Genomic DNA, 16,269 nt, shown 5'->3' with positions numbered 1-16,269 from the left:
TGTGCGTCCCTGAATTATACTACTCAGCTCCGGGTGCACCCTGCTCCATGTCTACTCAGTGTTACCGCTTTTCTGTGGTTACAGAACAGCTTAATACAGCTCAGCGATCATCATCATCATCATTATTATAATAATGTTAATGGAATGATTGTGAATCTTTAATATATTTAAAAAACACAAATTTCGTGCAAAAGTTTGAGTGTGTTTTGCATTTTCTCTAATCCACAGAGGGTCAAAAGCATACATACAGAAGTCAAATGTAATATTTGGTTAAATATCCCTTAGCAAGCTGCACCTCAACCAGATGCTTTTAGTAGCTATAAACAAGCTTCAAGCACAATTCTGGCTGGAAATTTGATCAGTTTTGGTAAAGTTCATTTAAATTAGTTGGTTTCCTGTCACAGACACAGATTTTAAACTTCGTTCACAAATTTTCAATAGGATTGAGGTTGGTACTTTGGAAAGGCCCTCCCAGAAGCTGGATGTAAGCCTACTTTCCAAAACCAGTTTTGATGTGTGTTTGGGATCATTGTCCAGGTGGAACTTCTCAATATTTTAAAGATTCATTCATCCAGCTGTTGATTTGAGGTAAAGTTGAAGAATTAGAAGGTACTCTTAATTCTTCCCAACTTCTGTAAATCTACAGTACAGCGTCATAGATCTTCACTGAGATCCATGGACTTCCTCATTGTTTGGAGTATTGGTCAATCTGAGGCTCTATGTATAACTAAACCTGTGTGGATTATAGAAAATACTGTTTAAATTCTGATTTGTGACCCATTGTTTATTTAAGTCATTAAAAATCTATGATGTACAATCCTTCCACATAGCAAATAGAAAGCTCAAAGAAACCACTAAAAGCTCAAAATTACCATGACATTTATGCACATGATGAGTTGTTATAAACCTCTGACCACAGTGAGTTAATTTTACACAAAAAATATGTTTGGAGTATTTAAGACTGGCAATCCAAGCTTGAGGTGGCATAAGATACAAATAACTTCCTATTTATAGGAGAAACCTTAAAAAAGAAAAAAAAGAAGAAGGAAACATTATCTTAGCAGTAGATTATAATACCATAATTAAAGATCTGACAAAAGTAGTGAGTAAAATTTCCAGCATTTCTATCGAGTGGCTCAAAGTGTGTTACAATGAAGAAGAGTGGAGTCTATCAAAGCAGTAAGTGTTGTGGATTTTCTACTACCCGTAGTTGTTTTGTAAGTATGCTCCCTGGAGTAAGTCCACAACCACATGTGGGCTAGCCCAGTTTTAATACTAAAAGTCCATAAAATTCTCTTCGTTTAATCTTTGTGAAGCCAAAAAGACCTGTATAGTACTGTAGACGTAAACAAGGTTAGCGCTTCAGCTTACTTAGCTATCTGTGCTTATTGAGTTATATTTATGCAATCATTTTTAATTTTTTTGGCAACCATGAAAGCTTGAGTCTGAAAGTTGCTGCCATTTTTATGTTTTAATATTATTGTATTTAGGTACATTTAGTCAAGATTAGCCAGTTTAACTAAGCTAGCCTAACGGCTTTTTTTGTATAAGAAAAGTATGTTAAATATTTTGGTAAGTGTGTACACATTCATGTCGTTATATAGTAAAGTAGTCACATTTAGACAATAAATCAATCAATAAACAAGCCGGAAAACGATTGGATTTAAATTTATGCTAACACGTGAGGCTAATCTTAAAGTGTTTGTTCAGCTTTTTCTTCCAAATGATTAAAAAGTCTTCACGATATATTTCTGGACTAAATTTCTTAATGTCAACTCTGAACATCATTGAGCTGCTTTATTTTTCAAATATTGCTGGTTGATTTACAGACTGACACCTTGTTGGCTACAGTAATGTTTTTGTCAAGAGAGGGCCCCCACTCAAGCCTACAGGGGGTGAGTTTATATTAGCTAGGTCATGGGATTATATTATAATTTATTCAAATTTGTTAAGAGATTTAATATGAAGAATTTGGAGGTTGTCCTGCTAAATTTCAAATCAATTTAAGATTAGAGAGGGAACAAATGTGATTTTGAACATGGCATGGTTGGTACTGACAGATGGGATGAGCTGAGTATTTCAGAAACTGATCATTTAAATGGGATTTTCCTATGTCTGGGGTTTACAAAGAATTGTCAGGGAAGAAAAGAAAATATCCAGTGAGCAGCAGATCTGTGAGAGAAAAGGCCTTGTTGATGCTAGAGGTCAGAGAATGGGCAGACTGGCTTAAGCAGATAGAAAGGCAATGGTAACTCAAATAGCCACTTGTTAAAACCATGGTATGTAGAAAAGCATCTCTGAATGCACACCATGTTGAACCTTTAATTGGAAGGCCACAGCTAAGAACAGGAAACAGACTACAGTTTGCATACGATCACTGCATTTGAACAAAAAAACAAAACAAAACAAAACAGTGCCCGATTTCTGCTGCAACATTTGTATGGTGGGGTCATACTTTGACCCAAACAACATGAAAGCATGAATACATGCATCCTTGTATCAATGGTGATACAAGGATGCATGTATTCATGTTGCAGGGGATACTTCGGGCCCCAACTGAGCATCATTTAAATACCTCAGCCTACCTTAGTACAGCTGCTGACCATTTCTATCCCTTTAGGGTTTTTATGTTGTGATGTTTTAACCTACAATATAAAGTTCCTTGAGGTGACTGTGAAATATATCTTAAAAAATAAATAAAATAAAAATGGGGGAGACTCATATTGAATTATGACCGCAGTGCACAACTTCCAGCAGAATGAGATCATTTGTCCCAAAGTTCAAATAATCTCAAACTGGTTTCTTGAACATGTCAATGACTTCTTTGCACTCAAGTGGCCTCCACAGTCACCAGATCCCAATCTATTACAGCACCTTTGAGATGCGGTGGAACGAGAGATCCACATCATGGATATGCAGCCGACAAATCTGCAGCAACTGTGTGTTGAGTGGATCTGAGAAATGTTTCCAGACTCTATGCCATGAAGAACTAAGGCAAAAGGGTGTACCTAAAAGGTGAGTGTAAACAGTCCATCATAACAAAAATGCGTGCAATCCTTTAAGAAGAACCGTGCTGATAATTCTGGCTAATTTGTCTTTAATAAGGTCAGCATTTTAAAATATTAAATAGTTTATATTTAATTTTGTGTAATGTTTGGTAAATAAATCTTTGCTACATCGTAGTTAAAATTTTTGACTTGCATCTCTTTATTTTCTTAATTATAGTTTAGTAGCAGTAGAAGTTTTAATGTCCTCAGTTGGGTTAGATTCGGTTTGACACTTTTCCGCAGCAAATACATAAGGCGACATAAAGTGACATGTGTTCCACAGCTTCTTGGTAAAAGTGAAACTAGAGCCTAAATGGTAAACAACCAGATTTAGCTTATGTTGTTGGCCAATAAGTAAAGACCAGCTGCAGTACACAAAACAAAAACAACAACAAAACAAAAATCCCCCCAAAAAACAGTCGAGGTAAATTATAAAAAAAGGATTGTCTTTACTTAATCTGTCCACTGACAATTTTTATGGAATTTAAATAAAATTTAGTTGGAAACAGTTAATTTCAATTTTGATATTTGCTATTCTCAGTGTCAGCAGGGCTCTAGCTGCAATCACATAAATACTGGTTCACAGTGGAGTATGAGACCAATGTGGGCAACATACAAATATTTACTGCTTCGCATGTTGAATATCTTGCATGATTCTACATTTACATATTCCTCTCACAAATGCAGTTTCATGACTAATTTACTTGACTGAAAAGACACAAATGTCTCCACAAACAGTCTTATTCCTTTAACACTGGGCTTTGTAGATGTGTCCCATCTTGGTCATCAATCAAAGAAATGAGCCATCCTCTGTAGATGTGTCCCACAATGCTTTGTATATCCTCCTGGACCCGTTTAACTGCTCTGGTACTGGTCTTGACTGCTCACGCCGGGCTCCTAGTTGTTCTGCAGGGTTACTGTGTTCATAGGTTTCAGAGCCATGATTGCATGAGTCTGTGCTTATCGACCTGCGGCACGACTGGTTTCTACCCTCTGACCCAGTCCTCACAGTAAGGTCAGCCTGAGCGTTCTGCTCGTGGTTTGTGTGGCTGTCAAGTCTGCCATTTTGGTCTTTGTTTTCAGTAAATTGATTCGGCTCAGTGTGGTTATTTGTGTTTTCAGAGCATTGGTGGTTATTATTCTGCCAAAAAGCTTTGCAGAGCTGCTCTAACTCAGAGAGCAGAGGCAGACCAATATCCAGGTGCATCAGCAGGTTCTCCAGCCACTCCTCCAGCTTCAAAAAGGACGGACTGAAAGGCAAAAGTTGCATTAATGAGAAGTTTTAAGATGCTCTGCCACATATTGTCAGAGGTCATGTGCATAAATGCCATGGTAATTATGGGCTTTTAATCATTTACTTTTGTGTCCAGGGTATAATGATGGTACAGCATACATCTTTAATGACATTAAAATTTTTTAGCCCAAACAGGGTCAAAAGTATAAATACAGGCTCAAATATATCCATACCCCAAAACTAATGTTTAGTTAAATATCCCTTAACAAGTTGAACCTCAAGGAACCCTATTTTGTTACTCATCAACAAGCTTCTGGCATAATTCTGGCTGAATATTTGACCACTCATCTTGGCAGAATTGGTAGAGTTGATTTCGATTGGTTGGTTTCCTGGCATTGACCTGGTCTTTAAGCATAGTCCAAACATTTTCAATTGGGTTGAGGCTTTGGAAAGGCCACTATTTGCAATGTACCAGTACTATTGGCAGCAAAACAGCCCCAGAGAATGATGCTACCACTGCGATGTTTGACAGCTGGTACAGGGTTCCCAGGTTTGAAAGCCTCACCTTTACTCCTCCAAACATACCTCTTGGCATTGTGGCCAGATAACTCAATCTTTGTCTCGTCTGACCATAAAACTTTTCTCCAGAAGGCATGGCGAGTCTATGTGGGAAAATTTCAGTTGAGCTTGAAGGTGTCTATTTTGGAGCAAGGGCTTCTTTCTTGGTGGGCATCATCTAAGTCCACGGTGGTGTAAAACTGGCTTCACGCTCCACAGTGATGGTGGTTTTCCAGCTGTTTCCAATTCATGCTTGAGCCTTGGTAGTTCCTGGGTTGTTCTTGAACAGCGTTATCAAATGCCTGTCATCTGAGGGTGACAGTTTGGGTGTTCTTTGGCAAACTGGTGACACATGTGAATAACTTGTACTGATGTACAGCTGTTTGAGGATGAGGATTGTGGAATCTGCAGTTGTTGGCTTCAAGAGATCTTCCCAACTTCTGTGAATCTACAATTTTCCTTCTTAGAGCTTTGATCTTTTCCAATGTTTAGAGTATTGATCAAACCAATGAGTGCTGCCAAACCAATCGTTTTTATGCTGTTAAAGAGAAACTAACAGTTGTAGTTGATCATGTTTGCTCATGAGACGTTATTAGAGCTGGGCTTTGTCAAGTTAAAAGACACTGTAGAACCTTGTCACGAAACGTTTCAGATGAACAGAATCGACCTTTTAGGATTTACTTACCTGGATGACTCAGCATGCATCAACACTGTAGAACCTTCTTAACACTTATTAAAATACGAGTATGTATACATTTCAACTTGTATGTATACTTTTGACCTTGTGTGAATAGATTCTTGTTTTTTTTAGAGACATTAAAGATGTGTGCTGTACGATCATTTCACCCTGGAAAAAGTTCAAAGAATTTAATAAAAGCCCCAAAATCATTATGACATTCACGCCAATGATGAGTTGATGTAAACTTTTCGCCACTGGTAGGCTATTCAGCAGCTAGATTATTTACTGAATTACTCAGTGAAGTATTCACTGTTTGGGTAGCAAAAAGAACGCTGGAAAAGTATTTATTGTTTCTGTATGTACTGGTGAAAAAACAAAAACGGTAAGACTTTGCCTATTAGTTTATAATTGTCAACAACAGACATACTTGAGCTCCATCTAATTTACTTGTGGTGCAATCTTACCGTTTATCAGCGTCCATGTCACAGCAGAGAACAGCCAGTGGCATGAAAGCAGAGGGGCACTGTGGAGGGTGGTACTGCTGCAGGAAACCTGCCACATTCAGCCCAAAGTCATTTCTTCTTGGAAGGTAGTCAGGATCTGCACTCACCCTCCCTATTATCTTAAGACAGAGACATACTCAGCCTTAAAACTGTTAAAAGTTTTAGAAACGTGGCATTTTCAGAAATCTTTTTAGCAGTCCAGATTTTCTTACCTCGCATAACATGATGCCAAAGGAAAAGATGTCTACCCGTTCATCATAGGTTTTCCCTGGGAGGAAAATGAAGAAGAAATTCTTAGCCTGTCCTGGATATTCAGTGGTTCTGCATTCATTATGTGGAGCTACTTATCCTCAGGCCATTATTTAAATATCTTCACTGTTTAATATTGAAGATAGCAGCTTTTATAAATCCTGAATGAATTTAGAAAATGTCCTGTGAATCCCATTTTCATTTTGTCATAAGAAATAATACACGCATGTATTTTTTTAAATCTGCACCCACCAATACCAAAGGTTTATTGCAAACTACGTTACGAAAGGCGTGAAGGTTTAGGAGCTTGATTCAGAATCTGATCACCCCTCAACATAAGTAGTAGTGTCCTAGCTTGTGTACTCACCGTGGATCATCTCAGGCGCCATCCAGTAGGGGTTTCCTACCACAGTATACCGCTTCCTGCGGTCATGCTTGCGGAGCTCTGACAGCGTCCCTTTTGTCGGACGTTCAAGCGAAGATGTTCTGCTCTGGTTTCTCTCCTCCATTACCAACCTGGCTAGTCCAAAATCTGCCACCACCACAGACTGGTTCTACACAACCAAAGAGGGGTAAAGAAGTTATAACAATCAGCTGTGAAGTCTTTATTTATTTGAAAGTGGTATGTATAATGAATTTTAACAAGTAAAATTCATTAACATTCAAGAACTGTTGATCTCCTTTCACCATTGGCAGAATAATAAGAACAAGTCTTGGAATTGGATTAGAAATGTATCTGGACCAAAGTTTTGCTTGTTTTGTTGATATAATTTCAGATTTAAATAAAGTAACACATTCAAGTAACAAAGCAGTTTTTGAAGTGGAGCTATATAATGGAAGATACTGTAATTTTTGACATGTGTGCTATAAAACATCTGTTCACCTCTCTGACCAGGCAGTTGTATGAGTTTAGATCTCGGTGGATAACATTCATGGAGTGTAGATAAGCCTGTGAAGGAGAGATGATATATATATTTGACAAGTTTTTTACCAAAACAGCTTAATTTTGCAATAAAAGTTTTTTTATTCTTAGAGTATTGGCTTGAAAGACTTACCATCCCAGCTGCAATGTCTTTAGCATACCCAACTCTAATTTTCCAGGGAAAATCCTTGTCCTGCAACAGAAAGATTATGACCACCATGTTGTGTTTGTGTATGCTGATGGTTCTCATGAAGAAACATAAAAACTTAGTTTAACCTACCATTTTTATGATAGTCTCTCGAAGAGTTCCTCCCTGGATGTATTCAGAGACAAAATGTATTCGCTTGTCCTTATAAAACAGCCCAATGAACTTGAGAACATTGGGATGGTCCAAACAGCGCATCACCTTTACCTGTACAAATTGAGAGGGATGCTGGTTAAACATGTCATGCTCTCTTCAGGCCTTTTCTGCGCCCACGACCACTTACCTCCTTTAAAAAAGTCTTCTGCGTCTCTTCGTCGAAGCGTATCAACTCTTTCATCACCATGACCTCCCCAGTCTCCTGATGCGTTACCTTTAGAGAGAGAGATAAGTTCATAACAGTGCTGCTGATTAAAATCAGCATTACAACTAAAAGCGAGTTGCAGTCAGGCAACAAAATGATGGAAACAGCAAGGCACCTTGACAGCCTGTCCAAAGCAGCCCTTGCCCAGCACTTCTCCGTGGATGAGGTCTGAAGGTCTAAAGATGCGGTGCGCCCGGTCTCCTGGATCTACTCGAAGAGACTCTGAGCGAACCATTTCTTTTTTTTGAGATAAAAGCGACAGCATTCCAGGAGACACGTGGCACTTATCTATACTGCAGCTGCGCCTGAGAAAGAAACAAAGACTTAGAAAGGGGAGAGTATTGAGTTAAGGCAAGCTGTCAGCTGACATCACTTACGAAATGTTTCTGGATCGGATTCCTGGGGTCCCTTGGTGCTGAGATGGTGAGAGTCTCATCCTAATTTGTTCATTTTGCTCATCTGGTTCTTCTCTGGGACTTGGCTCTTCCTCCAGACTTGGGAGTTTCTGGGTTGAAGATAGTTTGTTGCGGACAGGGGGCTCAGGACAAGAGATGTTATCCGAGGGACTGTCCGAGTGAAAGAGGTCATGAGGTGCCTGTGGGTTGTGCTCAATGGTCAGCTGCAGTGGTCTGCTTGTGTTCTGGATTACACGGTTTATCTAGTGGAAAGGACATTTAACATTATGGTCACGTTGACATTTTTGTCTCTTCTCTCTTAAACTTGTGATGTTATAACTGAAGCAGTGGGTAGTTTGAGGCCTACCTCCTCTGGAGAAATATTGCGCACTGGGATGCCGTTAACCTCCAATACTTGATCACCAGTGTGGACAGAGGATAGCAGGTCAGGGCTTAGGACTGATGAGTCCAGCCTGAACAGAATGACAGTGATTGAATAGGTGGGCGAGACGTGAGGGTCAGAATTGTTAATGGCTAAATTCAGAGACTCACTCTGTCACAGTCACAAGAGGACTTTTGTCTTTGCCGAAATCAATGACTACACTCAGGCCTCGTTGTCCGACTGCATGTGGAGGGAAAGAGACCAGCGCCACCATGTGTGGTCTCTTGGTAACTGGAGAAGTTGGCTCCACGTCCGATACAGCACCCTGACAATAGCAGTGACCACTGCAGAGGCAAATCAAAAGATGAATACTATAGTGACTTGAAGGAAGGGGGGGAAGAAAAAAAAAAAAAGGTTTACACAGTGTACTCAGTTTCCTGTGAAAAACTAAGTACACCCTTATTGCTTCAAAAAGAACTAAAATGAAACATCAGGTCCTGCTAATCAAATGCACTTGATTAATCAATCTTCAGCAAATGTAAGCACCTCCATAAAAGCAGAAGTTTGGACAGTTTGCATATCTGGAGCATTCACAATGCTACAGTCTTCCCAAGAGTGCAGAGAACCTCTGTTGCAAGGTCGACTGTGCAATGCTCAGTGAAAATGTAGAAATTTAAGAGCCACATCTCAGAATCCACAGGGCTCAGCATGTTAAAAGGTTAAAGTTCATAACAGTACAGTTTATAAAAAACAAAACAAAAAACAAAACAAAAAAAAAAAAAAAAAAACGAACAAGTATGGCTTGTTTGGAAGTGTTGAGAGAAGAACATGGTAGGATAGCTTAGGCTGGCAAAGTGGCATTTGGACAGACCTAAAAGACTTCTGATTTAGCATCCTTTGGCCATAATGCACATACAATGTTTGTAAAAAACAAAAACAAAAACAGAATATCAACACAAACGTCTCAAAACAGCTGTCAAGCACGGTGGTGGAGGGGCGATGATTTGGGCTTATTTAGCAGCCACAGGACCTGGTCACCTGACAGTCATTGAGTCGACTATAAACTTAGGCTTGGCCGAAACTGGGACAGGACAATGATCTCAAGCACTGTGGAAAATCTACAACCGATTGGCTGAAAAGAAACGACTCAATGTGTCCAGTAAAAGTCCAGATCTTACTCTGATAGAAATGTTCTGGTGGGACCTTAAGAGAACTGTGCATAAACAAATCCCTGCTAACCTCAATTAACTAAAGCAATTTTGGAAAGAAATTTTCCAAAATAACATGAGACCAATGAAGTCATACAGAGAACATTTACTTCAACTGCTGCTAAAAGTGGTTTTACAAGCTATTGAATCATGGGATCTACTTAGTATTTCCATAGGACCACCCAGAGTCCCTAACCTTTAACATAACTGTAAATCTGTCAGAAAGAGGTTGTTTCCATTTCACTCATTCATCTCCAGCTTACACATTTGCTAACACACAAGACTTCTTTACATTTTTCCTTTCAGAGTCTTACTTACCAGTAGAGCTTAGAGCGTTCGATAAGCGTGTAGGTGTCTCCATCTCCAATGACCATATCACAGCTCATGCAAGTGAAGCATTCAGGATGATACTTTTGCTCTCCAGCAACCTGTTTATATGCAGGGCAGTAGTGTATGAAAAACATAATACAGTTTTACCAGAACGCATTTATTTGGGCCACTCTGAACTGTGAAACACTCGAGCTGTTTCTGTTCATTCTTGCATAAAGGATGTTTTCAGAGGATATCCTCTAGCTTAGAGTCAAAAGAGAAAATAAATGCTTTCATATCAGGAGGAAACCAAAAGTCGGGAAGGCTTTGAATTTATGAATAATTGGTGGAGCATGCTGAGATTTGGTATTCCATATTCCGTTTCTGAATATTATATAAAACTCTTTTTAACTTGTTAGTCTGAACAGCAGTAAGCTTTGAATGATCAATAAGTGGGATATTTTTAAACTAGTCCAATTGATTTGTTGCTGACAGTTCAGACTGCTTTGGACTAAGTGAGTCAGACAACAGAGAGGGCAGCTAATCAGGCTTTCATCTTATAAGCTTAGAAATCCATGTATGCTAAAGTTTTGTAGCCAAGATTATTAAAAAAAAAAAGTTTAGTGAGGAACTTGTGAATTATTTGTGTTCAGAGGGATAGTTTCATCAGAATCTTTTTTTTTTGGTTAAAATTTTGAGTGATTTCAATATTACCATTATGAGTCCTGTTGCAATGGTCTCCTTGCAACCGTGGCAGTGTCCTCCATAACGGCACCAGTAGTGCTTTTTACAATACAGCTGCCCCTCTCTTTCATAGTACCAGTGAGACAGAATACAGCCACATTCACAACACCTGCAGAGACAAGAGGGAAACGGGAGAATATGGCGTAACAGAGTGAGAAAGTGGAACAAAACCTGAGCAAAAAACAAAAAAAAGAAAAGATTCAGATACGCAGACAAAGTAACATGAGCCTAACCATGGATGGAAGATGTGGGACTTGAAATCCTCACAAAGAGTATCACATTTCAAGGTCTGTGAGACAACAGATTATTGCTTTCTGTTTAGCTCCTTTTTATGAACGCAGTATACGATTCCACTCATACTCTACTCATTTCTTCTCTTATGTTGGTTAACAATATGATCTGGTCACAAAGAGGCATACACCCAAAGGAAATACACTTATCTTTACTTCTATGCTGACATCACCATGACAATCAGCCCGGGGTGACATTAATATTGGTTTTTACAAAAAAGGACTATTCATGCAAAGAGACTAGTCACATGTTTTCACAAAAACAATGTTCCCCATAGAGACACACCCACTCAAGATTGCACAACACAGCTGTTAAAAATTAAAATAGCATGCATTCCTTAAATGCAGAGCACAATGTTCAGTTTCAGGCCTTTAAAGTTTGCAGATTACAGTGAGACCCATCGTTACCCTGCTAAAGCAGAATAATACTATAGTGTGTACGATAAAGGCCCTGCTTCCTTATCTCTCCAACACTGCAGCCGGAGTGGGAGGTGACTTCCTGGGTTGAGTACTGGCCCATGTTTCCTCTCCCCAAACCTCATGCGGTAAATGCTTTGAATCCATTTTTGTAAGAATAGCAAAAGGTTGTGTCATATTGAGAATAAAGCATAATTCCTACAATAGTTTCTTTTAAAGGTTTTCTTCATAATATGTTAAAGTGATCTTAAGTCTTGCAAAACAACTTAAAGCCACGATTCATTCTGCCGTTTTTGTTGTGGTTTTAGTATTTCGTCACAGAAAACTATAGGCAGCTCTTTCCCTTTGTGTTTTTGTTAACAACACCAAACAGCTCGTTTTGTTGTTGCTGATAGAGCAACACATTGCTTCTTCAGTGCGCACACCCTCACATGTGGGATCTCTTTTTTTTCTGACAGCACTGTAGGACGTGCTGCTAGAGACCAAGATTCGCTTCTCCTTCATTGCTAAGGAAATAATTAAGCAATAAAGCCATCAGACCGCTGCAGGTTTATTTTCGACCTCCTGTCTTTGTTACTGTGCTGCAGGCCGCGGATGTGGAACCTTCCAGCTCCACATCTGCGATTCCGCTAAAGCATCTGGTTGCAAGAAAACCTGGAATCAGTTCAGCTGTTTCTACTGCCCGCCCCCTCATCCATCTCTCCACATTTCTCTTTGGTCACCTGAGTGTTTTCCTGTCAATAAAAATCCCCTTTGTTCTCGTGTCTCTAAAGAAGTTATGACGTCAGAACTGAACCTCGGTCAGATGTTAACAATCTCATGACGTTTTCTCCTACCACCGTTTCCTCCGTGTTCTGTACGTTGGTATGTCGGACTTCCTTTAAAAAAAAAAAAAAAGCTCTTAAAAGGATTTTTTTAAACTGCTTGTGTCACGCTGGATGTTTCACATATTTCTTTATGCTAAATAAAAGACTTTAAATGCTAACTCTTAGGTTTTGGCCTGAGGAACAGGGATGTTTACAAAGTAAACAAATTATAATTTTTTTTGTAACTTGCGAAATGTGCTCCAACATGCTTTTTTGTTATTGTGAACATTAGAGCAAAAACAACCTCCAAAAAAAATAAACCTCAAGTGTTATTTTGTTGGCAGACTTCTGTTTGAGGAAGTATACATGCAGACGTTTAGAAGTTTCCCTATTTATTTTTTCGCTTCCTTTGACTCACTCTTTCATATGCTTCCTCCCCTTTCGCTCACTCTTGCGCATATCTAAAGATTTCAGTTCTTACCGTCCTTTCGTGCCTCGCCGAAACCTCTGGTCCCGTCGTGACATTCTGCCTTGCCAGTTAACCGACAGACAGCTGTCAAACACAGTCCACCCAGTTCAGAAAGGAGCTTGTTAGCAGCATGTGATTGTGAGCGGATCATATACACCTACTCTGCTGTGACTGATGACAGGCGTTGCCTTTCTCTCTCCATGTGTTCAAAGGCTTCCTGTGTGAATATGAGTTCCCTTTCGAATGTGAAGAGAAGCTGTGTGAGAAAAGAGTCTGACCCACTGACACCAGCTGGCCAGTTTCCCCCTGCTGGCTGCTGAGAAAGAGACCAATCCGATAAGAGACGCCCTCCCTCACCCTCCCCTCTCCTGTTATGTCCAGCATGTAGACCTCTGCAAGATATAGTTACACTCTTCTGCAGAGTCTAGCAAGTTTAGGAGAGTTAAACTCACAACCTAAATGAGTGCTTATGTGATAAGTGGTCTGAGACGTGTTTTGTGTGTGTGTTTTGAAATAAGCCCTGTTCCCATCAGTGCAGGCATAATCTCTTTATGAATGCCCCAATTACTGCACTGTCCAGATCCTGCAGTAAAGAACTCCATTCATCACACACAACGAACAAAGAGGGAGAAATTAATTAAAGCATAACTGTGGGGAACAGCTCAGAACAGACAAACAAATCCATTGATAGCGTTCAGTATCGACCTCTCAAACCAAAATTATGACCTAATGAGCTTTAAATTTGTTTTGCTGTAGGTTTCCTGCAAACAGTCCTGTCAATTCAGCAACTTCAGACTAGCTGTGCTATATGTCTGCATATGCATATTTTTTTTATTTTTTGTTAAATTGTCCAGGCAAATCTGCCCTGCAGACAGAAAAGCAGAAACAGGTGTAGATATATGGAGGAGACCCTTCTGTCACAAAACTGATACTGTCATAGATTTATGCCACTTTCAGTTACCGTTTCTCTTTAATTTGCATCCTCGGTTGTTTTTCTCATGCCCGAGTTAGTCATTGCATCTCTGTAAGCTGCATAATGAACAAATTAATCAGCAAAACCTTGTGCGAGTATTGCTCATAACAAATATTTTTACCAGGCTTCAGTGTTGTAAAACTTCCAAGCAGCATGACGCACAGCACTACAAAACTATATCCAGTTGTTCTTGTCCTCTTTTTTTAGACCAAAGAAGCTAGTTTGTGTTAAATGTTGCTTCTTTTGTGATATTTCATGTAAAAGGCAAATACTTACATGAGCTGGGAGTAGAATGATGTTATCTAACAACGCTATAGAAAGTGCTGTTAAGACTTTAGGGTTGCTTCTCGTCACTGGTAAGGAAATAAGTTAAGTATGATTATGCCATCCTAGGGTAGCACGGTACTGCAGTAGTTAACACTGTTAACATAGGAAGAGGGTATCTGGTTTCAACATGCTCGTCATCAGGGACCCTCTTCGATGAAGTTTACACGCTCTCCCTACGTCAGCATGGATTCTTTCCAGGTATTCCGGTTTCCTTCTACAGTTCAAAGTCACGCATGTTTGGTTAGGTTGTGATTCCAAATTGGCTGAATGTGAATGTGTAGCTCAGCTGTAGAGGGGAGAGGTGGAGCTGGTTCAGGGAGCAGTGCCAAGCGAGCTGAGTGACACACCTGTTGTGCATGAGCTAATCACTGCTGGGAGACGCTGTGCAGTAATTGGCAAAGGTACTGTGTGGACTGTTTGGGAGAAACTAGAGAAGAACACTATAAAGAAGAACGTCCACTGAGCCTGGCTCGACGGCAGGGCGCTGGAAAATAAATTGGTGTGTTTGAACTGAAAAAGCTGTGTTGACTTTCTATGATGACGGAGACTCACAAGTGACTGAGCCTCGTGTCACAGAATATTAGCAGTGCAATAGACTTGGATGGCCAATGCTTACACCTGTCCTAAGACACCAATAGATGTTCCCTAATTCTAGTCACATTTTGAACTGTACTTTTAGGATACCTATTACTATTTAGTATTTAGTATTTATTTATTTATTGTCATTGTCAAGAACAATGAAATTGCGTTTGGGGCTTCCATACAACCCAAAAAAAAAGAAGAAAATAATAAATACCCCTTAAAACCCAAGTGTACATATTTAACCCAGTGTGACTCCAATGCAATAAGACAATCCTTAGCAATAATGTTCGTAGAAATTCAGACAAAGACCTGAGAAACATGACAAAATACAACAATGCAACCCATTCAATATTATTGTACTGTGAGATATGATATCAGATATGATAGTTATCTATTTAAGAAAGAGGGGGGGCAGGAGGGGGAAGAGAATAAAGATATGATGCACCAATGCAGACCAGTTCATTGCTATTAAGAAGTTGGATATGGTTATTGTCCGTGAGAGGGGGGCAGAGAGTTCAGGAGCCTCACAGCCTGTGGATACAGGCTGTTGGCCAGTCTGGATGTTCTGGCCTGTATAGACCTGTACCTTCTCCCTGAGGGCAGCAGATGGAAAAGGTGGCGCGCAGGGTGATGTTGGTCCCGCAGGATACTGTGCACCCTCCTCAGACAGCGAGTGGGGAAGATATTACTGATCTCTGGCAGACTTGTTCCAATAATTCTGCCAGCTTCTTTCACCACCCGCTGGAGTGCTTGCTGATCGGCCTTGGTGCAGCTGGGGAACCACACTAGAAATCCATACGTCAGAACGCTGCTGATGGCACAGTTGTAGAAGTTCAACATCAGCGATCTGGGAATGTGTGCGCTCCGCAGTCTCCTCAGGTAGTAGAGGCGCTGTTGGGCCTTCCGTACAACTGAGGTGATATGGTTGCCCCAGGACAGGTCCTCGGTCACAGTTACTATTTAAACTAAACTGATGTAGTTGCCCCATTGGCTGAAATAACAGTTTCATTTTAAGGTTTTACTAGTAATTGAAAAGCAGCCTAATGCACCTTTAATACCTTGAATCCATTTCTAACCCAAACAAAGAGCAGAAACTTGGCTTTGTATGCACATTGTTCCTACTCAGGTTAGAGTGCAGTGGGATGCCAAAATGGCTTCAAAGCCCCCCTTCATTTGACTTTAAGGCCCAATCAGTTATGTAACCAACATCACTCAAAACCCTTGTCTATAGCCCACAACAATGACTGTCTGCACTGACAATTACTAACTGTTCTGTTGTGACGCTTGACCTGCATTACCAAATTAAGGAGCGCAGACTTTTAAAATAACTTGCCATGTCTGCAGAGTTGTCACGCTGGCACTTTATCACTAACTGATGTTGACTCGGCAGTACCCAATCTCAATCAGCGCCCAAATATGCACTGCAGCTCTTCATAATAGTTGTCTTTTTGTTAAAGTTTGTACAGCATCAACAACTAATTGTTCACTCTTCATATGAGTCACCACGTACACAAAGCTTCACTGCTGTTCTGCGTTTTTTTTTATACTCCCCTAAGCCACAGTTGTCTGTTTCCTTTCTCAGTACAGCATACCTTGCGGTTGAACCCAC

The 16,269-nt window shown here is 40.0% G+C and overlaps 1 protein-coding gene and 1 long non-coding RNA gene across 4 annotated transcripts in view; one reads left to right on the top strand and one right to left on the bottom strand.

Annotated features, from left to right (window-relative positions):
• LOC147320820 (uncharacterized) overlaps positions 1-16,269 on the top strand; it is a 35,872-nt gene that overhangs the window by 1,139 nt on the left and 18,464 nt on the right. Inside the window, exon 2 of the long non-coding RNA XR_015131293.1 lies at positions 2,872-3,015. This is a non-coding gene — a long non-coding RNA (uncharacterized LOC147320820). The remainder of the gene's footprint in view (positions 1-2,871; positions 3,016-16,269) is intronic.
• LOC147320821 (LIM domain kinase 1-like) lies at positions 2,303-14,420 on the bottom strand. 3 transcript variants are annotated; one of them, XM_086309015.1, is made up of 17 exons: positions 14,028-14,420; positions 12,940-13,014; positions 12,791-12,862; positions 10,767-10,905; positions 10,062-10,171; positions 8,706-8,879; positions 8,521-8,626; positions 8,136-8,416; positions 7,874-8,063; positions 7,681-7,767; positions 7,473-7,604; positions 7,326-7,385; positions 7,154-7,219; positions 6,638-6,824; positions 6,234-6,289; positions 5,983-6,140; positions 2,303-4,297 (listed from the first exon to the last, which is right to left on the bottom strand). In XM_086309015.1, coding segments are annotated over exons 1-17 (2,355 nt in total). In that variant the 5' UTR covers positions 14,030-14,420; the 3' UTR covers positions 2,303-3,837. The 3 variants fall into 3 exon arrangements, with proteins under 3 accessions (XP_086165141.1, XP_086165142.1, XP_086165143.1); XM_086309016.1 differs by lacking the exon at positions 12,940-13,014 and having other exon boundaries at positions 14,028-14,419; XM_086309017.1 differs by lacking the exons at positions 12,791-12,862; positions 12,940-13,014 and having other exon boundaries at positions 14,028-14,419.

This window comes from Aulonocara sp. 'chitande type north' Nkhata Bay, linkage group LG10, assembly GCF_057382095.1.
Source record: "Aulonocara sp. 'chitande type north' Nkhata Bay isolate Kocher_YH1m ecotype deep benthic linkage group LG10, A_spYH_male_GT1.1, whole genome shotgun sequence".
NCBI classification, from domain to species: domain Eukaryota; kingdom Metazoa; phylum Chordata; class Actinopteri; order Cichliformes; family Cichlidae; genus Aulonocara; species Aulonocara sp. 'chitande type north' Nkhata Bay.
Note: the sequence above shows the minus strand (reverse complement) of the source record. Positions and strands in the feature narration are given on the sequence as shown.

Coding starts and splice junctions, on each gene's coding strand:
- LOC147320821 (XM_086309015.1), bottom strand. Junction 12,863..12,939: donor CTGTCATCAGTCACAGCAGA/GTAGGTGTATAT, acceptor TGTGTTTGACAG/CTGTCTGTCGGTTAACTGGC. Junction 8,880..10,061: donor GAACGCTCTAAGCTCTACTG/GTAAGTAAGACT, acceptor TTGCCTCTGCAG/TGGTCACTGCTATTGTCAGG.